The sequence below is a fragment of the Musa acuminata genome, chromosome BXJ3-3, assembly GCF_036884655.1.
Source record: "Musa acuminata AAA Group cultivar baxijiao chromosome BXJ3-3, Cavendish_Baxijiao_AAA, whole genome shotgun sequence".
Taxonomy (NCBI): Eukaryota; Viridiplantae; Streptophyta; class Magnoliopsida; order Zingiberales; family Musaceae; genus Musa; species Musa acuminata.
The window spans coordinates 9,534,622-9,542,500 of record NC_088351.1 but is presented as its reverse complement, the minus strand read 5'-3'; the positions used below and the strand labels follow the sequence as shown (position 1 = coordinate 9,542,500).

Below are 7,879 nucleotides of genomic sequence, written 5' to 3'. Positions count from 1 at the left end.
CAACTAAGTTACCATGCAAGGGAACTCATCAGCATATAGGTGCAGCTTCCAAGGTTTAAATAGTCTATTTTTTATTACCTTGTATTTTATCAAGCATGTGTGAACTACAAGAAAATATATTAACTAATCGATAAACATATACATTGAGCTAGTCTCTTCCCATGTCAAACAAGTATTGGTATCATTACGTTATTTACAGGAAGTTCCTCCTTTCTTTTAATCAAAATTGTGTTAATCATCACATTTTTATCCTTCAAAAAATTCCAGTATTTTGTACTAATGGCTGTTATTCAAATAGAAGTAGTTCTCATCACAGATTTTCAGCTAGTCATATTGAGTGTAACAGAAGCCTTCTAAAGTGCCCTCCAAGCCGAAGATATGACCTTTGGATATCCATTTATGTGAGGAATTGCCCAAAACATGAAGTTTTTTTGTTGTTTTGGTATTTACAAGGTAGGGTGTCGTGTCAAATTGGCCCACAAAAAATCAAGTAGCATATATAACAAGTTGCAGTTACATTACAAAATCACCATGGGTCATGATTTTAAGCTGATATACCTGTAAGAATAGTGGATACAGTCAGAAGTAGTTGGATGGCCTGGGTTACAAGCCATAGTTGGTGGCAATTATACAATCTACTGTCTCAAAAAGGAACGGGTAAACAAGAATCTTCTTGTCAGCAATGAATCTGTTCATTGACAAGAATTAAGATTTAGCCTTCGTTTACACACTAAAGACAACCAGGAGGTTTTGCTTTCATACAGAAAAATAAGAAGATTTTTTGTTGTGTTTTTCAAGTATGCTTAGCCTCTGAGGTCCTTATGTACCCTTTTTGTAAAGCTTCTTTAGATGTGCCTCAAATAACAGCTAGCAGAAGGAGCTATTGTTTTAATTATCTAGCAACTTCATAAGGCGTTCCAGACTGGAACATGAATATACATACAATGTTCAATTCAGTTTCCTATGGGTTCCAATTGCAAGATCAAAGAAGTCCGAGATTTGCAGCCAACCTGACCAACAACGATAGTTTTACTTGATGCTTCTTAGAAGACAGTCGTTTCTTAGTCCGCATCAAGATATATGCAATCTAATTCTGTGTTTTCTGTTTTTCTCTCCTAACAAATACCTTCTCCAGAATATTTCTTCACCAATTTTCTCCTGGTGGTTCAATAATAAAATGTAGACCATCTTCCCCAAAAAAAACAAAATGTAGTGTAATTCTAATTTGATTCTAGAGTAACGCAAATTGGTTTAATTTTTTTTCATTTCACTATTTAGAATTCAATCCGAGATCTATCAGGATTATAATTGTGTCCAACATAAGCATATGTTGATTTAAATATGTTTATCCTGGTCAAACCTACTCTGATCAAGTTGATTGTTATTTGCATCCAACCTGATGGAAACCTTGGGCAAGATATGACAGTCACTTCCCTCTGATGAACTAACTGAATGTTTCAATATACCACAGTCACATTTGTCCTTGATTTTTTGAAATAGTAAACTGCTACTTGGCTTGAAAATAAGATTCAACAATTTTGTTTGCAGTAAAGCAGAGTAAACATTTCACTACAGTAAGGTCCTGCTAAAAGATGTTTCACATCAACATCCATCTAATACATTAGTGACATCAAATAAGATTAACAAAGTACAGGTCCAAGTTGAAAATTTCCTAGGGAAATCAGTGGTCCTACTCATTCAAGAGAAGAGGCTTTATGTCAAACAAGATCTTTCCCTCCCCACAAAAAAGGGAACATGAATTTTTCAAGTAACAGTATTGCATGAGAGTAATACAGGCATGGCATAAAAAAATTTGTAACGATGTATAAATATCTCAATTACTTGTTATGAGACAAACAACTGGGTCATGAAACTGTGTGATGAGAAAGATCCACGAAGGAAACTATCAGTACAAAACAATTGTAATGTCTGCTATCAAAAAAAGAAGTACAATTAAACATATGTTTAGTTGATGAAATTATAGATTCACTAGGATATTCTCTTCATATCCAACCTTAAAAACAACAAGTTTGGTTATTTTTAAAAATCTTAAATTTAGGCTGGAGTCACTATAAACTATTAATCATATGCTTATAGCAAGAAGGTAAAGGACCTACAATAAACAGGTTGGCATCATACATCCTTAAGTTGTAGCACAAGGGATCATCATATCCCACCAAATACGAACAAGAAACAAGCTACAATACCCTGAAACTAACTTATACAGACCTTCCTTAAGTCCGTCCTAGTATGTTCAAGAAAAAAAAAATTGTCATCATCATATTTTCTTTAGTCAATATATTATTTTCAAATATCAATACAATACCCCATTCTGCTAAAATTTTGAGAAAATGGTTAACATCTAAGTTATCTTAAAACAATTGAAATTTAATGTTCTCTATCCTTACAAATTAAATAACTTATCAGGTATTCATGATGTCATATAAGCCAGTTATCACAAAAAGCTCATTTTAAATTGGATCTCAACACCTAAGTTTTTGCTTAATCCATAATTATACTATTTAATGTGATTATAATCAGATCAGTTTACAAACCTGGCGAGCAACCTGAGCTATCTTCCTGCTGTCTCTGGTTGAATCCTTTACTAAGTTCGGTTTCGGAGGCTCCAGAGAGGCATTTTCTTTGCGTGCTTTCTTCTTTGGCATATTAATTTTCTCCAAAAACACATCATCATTGTTGCTATCTGGAGATCTCCTCTTTCTGGTCCTCCTAAAAGTATACTTTACAATTCTGTCCTTTCCAACTTCAGGAGGGAGTCCGCTTAATCCACATGATCGTTCATCTTTGGAATCATAACTAGTCAATGGAACCCCAATCCTTTCATGATTGTCTTTTAAATCAGAAGTATTTATTTTTTTTGCCATTTTATGATCTAGTGTTTTTAACATTGATTCTTTCTCCAGCTGTGTGTCAATGGTATCATTCTTAACATCAGCAACCAAAAGAGAACTATCTTTCATGTCAAATGTGCTCATTGTAACTAGTTCTTTTTTAATATTTTCTTGACTAGAATTTATACTGACAGATGTAGTGGATCCACCACAACCATTTGCTCCATTGACACCACATAGTTTCATAGTTCGTCTAGTCATTACTCTACTGGTATTCAAAATACCTGAAATTACATGATCGGACAACTTATTCAACTTCATGTTTCCATCTTTTGATGTTCTGTGATCTCCTCTAGAAGCCTCAACCAAACAAGAAAAAGCACCCTCACCATCATGCCTCTCCTTTTCACAAGATCTAGGCATGTTATTTTGACCAGCAACCTTAGAATCACTAATATCTAACTGCTCATGATCTTGTATTTCATGGTAAGCGCCACTGCTCGTAACAGGTTTTCTAACTCCTGGTTTTTCTGAAGGATGCTGGCAGGAGATATTAGCTGTGTGATCATTTTCACACATATTTCCCTGTTGACCCACTTCTTCAGACTCAAGGGGCTCCAGAACCGGTACTACTAGCCTCCCCGACAGGGCAAGATCTCGAATTCTGTGCCTTTCAACTGTATCATCATCACATGTCACAGCTTCCCGCTTTGCATTAAAGAATTGGTCATGCATTTGTGCACATGGCTCTCTCTCAGTCAATAGATTTTGTTCGAATGCACGTACTCTTTGGGTACAACCATTTCGGTAAAGATCCAACTCCTTGTTTCTCAAAATTATGGACACTAAATCAGGGCTACCAGCAGAATCATCGGATGCAACCATTTCTTTTGAGGGTTCATTTTGTGCTGTATATTTGGCAAAGAAGTGATGTTTGTCTGCAGTTCTCTGATTTGACGTGGTAACATTAAAGTCGGAATTTGGAGAACATATTGCTCCAACCTGAGAACAGGGTGCCGAAACTGAAGTATGTCTGCCTTCTTGACAGTCATCTCTATTAACAATGACACAGCCATGTGTTCTTTGTTCCTCTAAGGACTCGATTTGATAACTCTTCTCACTCTCTACTTCAGAACTAACTTTTGTCAATACAGAATTAAGATGATGGATTGTCTCCTTTGCTTCACTTAGCTGAACTTCAAGCTCTTGGATCCTTCTTGCTTGTGATAAGTTCACATTTTCTGCATCTTTAATCTGTAAAGACACATTTTAAGCCTAGTAAAAGAAATGAAAAATTATAGAATAGACTGAAGGAGACCAAATCGAAAAATAGTGCCATCAAAGAAGAGCATGCATAACTGTATATTATGAAGAGTCTGAAATGAATAAGATCACAACATCATGCAAGGAGACACCTGATTGAACTATAAACATAAGGAGGGAAGCTAAAGATGGGTTCTAGTTGGAGAAATAATACATAAATTTCATAGCAAGGACATGAACAGCTTATATTCATAAACTGTGGAATAAGATAAGTAGCCAAGAAGCAAAAAAAAAAAAAATCTCTGCATGAGAAATCAAGTAACTATATATTTCTTCAATTTCCAGTCTGGTCCCAAAGAGTTTTAGGTATGAATCTTCCTACAAAAAAATTCTCCTTCACCTCATCATTGCATCTACCATTAAATTATATTCTTTAAAAATGTAAGAAAGATGAGAAAAATATTGTTTTGGTTGATTTCAGATTGCTAGTGAAGAGAGAACTAGTACAATGTTTCATAAATAAGTACTGAAAGGTGAGTAAAAAGCACATTCCAAACGCTAAAGAGATAAGAGACATCAAGCCAAGGGAAAGGCTCCTTCCACCCATCCTATATATTGTCTTTTTCTGTTCCGTATTGAAATAGAAACTTAATTATTTGAATATACGCATAATACACATTCCAAACACTAAAGACGAGAGTATGTGATGATCATTTTCTGCCAAATGGAACTGTTAAATCAATTTTCTTCCACAGACACCAAAGTTTAAAAGTCAAGTTGAGACAAACAGTTTTTCCAATCAATTTTGTTATATAGCATATGCATACAATGTACGTGATAAAGATCCTTTGAAAATGCTACAGAAGCCCTAATGTGTGGCGTATGATGAGGTGTGTATTGAAAGACAAAGGAACTAGTCAGTTGTGCTCGAGCTTCAAAGAATTATAATAATTCACTAGTCTGTATGATGCTACAACAAAAGTCAGAATATACCATAATCTTAAATCAATAAAATCAAAAGTTGAAACCCAATGTCATTAGTAAAGACACAAGCTTAATTGTAACAATTGACTGGAAATCTGAAAAGCTGTAGTATCTTCATTGGCAAGAATGGGTAACTTGAGGAACTAAATGTGGAATAACATTCTTTGAAACAACAAATTAATGAAATAGTGACATGTGTACTATATCAAATGCTTATTCTTGCCTCAAACAAAAGGAGTATACTCAATCTTTCATGTATAACAACTGAAAACGTCTCAAAACTTGTCTTTGAAATGTGTACAGCAACTAAAAAGGTGCCCAAAAATGTCTTCCCAAGTATACTAAAAAGGGGTATACTCAATCTTTCTCACCACATCATATTGTACTTACCACCATTATAATCTTTATCAGTCTCCACTTAACTATAATTGAAACGACCAATCATGAAAAGAAATTGAGAATGAACTAGAGGTAATTAAATAAATCATGCGTACAAATTTGAAGTCACAAACAATAGCAGAATAGCTTTTTGAGATATCATCTCTGTCCAGGACAAAGGTGGGTTGAACAAAATTCAAATCCAAAACGAGTCCTGCCATGATATTAATCAAGACGTGGGCAATTCAATTGAATCATGCACTTGTATCTAAAGAACAATTACATCAGACAGCAAGAACATCAGTTTCCCATGACATCCTCTCTAAGAAGATACACTTTCGGAGCACATCCTTATGACACAAAAATATAGGAGACTCATTTCACCAAACAAGAATGCATCAAACCCGGTTTTGGGAGATCGCAACCAAAAACAAAAAAAAATCCAACCTTTTGTTCAAGCAAGGAACTATAGAAAACCAAGGATCAGAGTTGGACAAGTGCAAGTACTAAACAAACTAAGCGAAAGCGATCACCTTGGCGTCCATGATCGACTTAAGGCGGAGAAGCATGGCAAGGGACTCTTCCTTGGCGAGGGACAAGCTATGCTGCGACTGGAGGACCCGGCGGTCCGCCGCCAAAATCCGCGCCGCCGACTCCTTCGCCGTGTTCAATATAACGTCGGCGTACGCCCTCTTCAGCGCAACCATTCTCTGATTCCGATGCCAGGCACCAGAACACACAGACCATCGGCGACGATGAAAGGATCACCGACAGATTCCACCAACAGAAACAACATCATCATCAGAAGAAGAAACTGCCAGAAAGAGCGAGCGATGAGAAAAGAAGGGAGACGAGTTATCTTCTCCCTTCCGTTCTTGCATACCTGGGCGTCATCCGCCATGGGCGGAGAGGAGGGATGGGGGTTGGTGGTTGGCGGTTGAGAGGAGCGGCGGAAGGGAAAGGAAAGGAAAAGGGGAGGCGGAAGTGGTTTTGTTAGCTCGCTCTTTTTTACCCTCTCCTTTCAGTCCGTTTTCTTACCCAATTGACTGTTAACGAGTCGGAGGCTACCGTGGCGTTTTTACTATTATACCCTTATCTTTAGCTTTATTTTGTATTAGTCTTTCCGGGTTATTACCGACTTTTTCACGAAACACTCGAATTCTTATTATTCACATAAAAACACGATATATGAATTGCTAGAAGGATTTTTAATGTAATGGAATAATACGTATAAGCTATTAGAGCGCTGAGAAATTAATATTATGGGATGTTTCTACTATTTTATATATATATATATATATATATATATATATATATATATATATATATATATAAACAGTCTCTCTTTTGTCATATTAGTCCGATATATGAATATTAAAAAGGCACTTTTGAGTTTGACTTCTAATAATTAAAAAATATACCACGGAATTCATAGTATTAAGTAAAATTGCAACGATAACTTATGATCAAAGGAATATATGAGCAAAATTATATATTTATAGATATATCCCTCTAAATTCCTTCATTTTTATATTTGTTCTTCTAAGCCTAGGTATGGCGCATATATTTATAACCAAGACTAAAACATATATATGTAGATGGCATTCTTAGTTAATCTTTATAAATCAAAAATAAGTTGAAACTCTATTTTATTATAATGTAATTTAAAAGCATACTGTGCGATGCTTATACTAAGATATTTTAAGTATTGGACATATTAAGATACACTCTTTCAACTTGAATAAACTAATATTAAAAATAATTAGAAGAGGCCGATCTGAACTAGTTTTTCACTAGTGTTGGCATAGGTATACATGCAGAATCATTATATTTGGATGAATATATACACCATACTAAAATTTAATATTATTATATATATATATATATGTATATATATATATGTATGTATATATATATATGTATATACATACATATATATATAAATATATACATATATATATATATATAATGAGTGGAGTTCTCAAATCTTCAAAATATAATGAGCATACATCATGTCTCTAAACTAGGTGTTTCTTCTCGTTACACACCTCTCTTGACAGGTTGATTAACCTTCGCTCATTTCGTCCTGCGTATATCTCTCTCTCTCTTTTTCTAGTTTTTGGTGTGAGCACGAAGACTCACGAAGAATTGTTCGCTTTAGACAAGCGACGGTAAAAGTTTATAAGCTCTTGAACCTCTATTCCTCAACAACTAATATGTGTTTAATATTACCCTCCAATAGGAGAGTCATTCTCATTCTAATATCATTCTAATAAGTTAATTATTGATCGAAGAATTATTCTTATTGGTCGTCGTTCTCAAAAAGATAAAACTTTAGGAATTTACTTAAAACGAATAATTTATCATGAGCTTTCATGCTCATATTAATAATGATAAAATAT

General features: G+C 34.7%; 1 protein-coding gene across 1 annotated transcript in view; it reads right to left on the bottom strand.

Moving 5' to 3' along the window:
- The window catches only part of LOC135632722 (uncharacterized), a 7,024-nt gene extending 534 nt beyond the window's left edge, over positions 1-6,490 (bottom strand). Inside the window, exons 1-3 of the mRNA XM_065141434.1 lie at positions 6,361-6,490; positions 6,011-6,187; positions 2,556-4,106 (exon numbers count right to left, since the gene is read on the bottom strand). Of these exons, the coding sequence (XP_064997506.1) occupies positions 2,556-4,106; positions 6,011-6,187; positions 6,361-6,378 (1,746 nt within the window). The 5' untranslated portion in view covers positions 6,379-6,490. The remainder of the gene's footprint in view (positions 1-2,555; positions 4,107-6,010; positions 6,188-6,360) is intronic.
- Between the last annotated feature and the right edge of the window lie 1,389 nt (positions 6,491-7,879).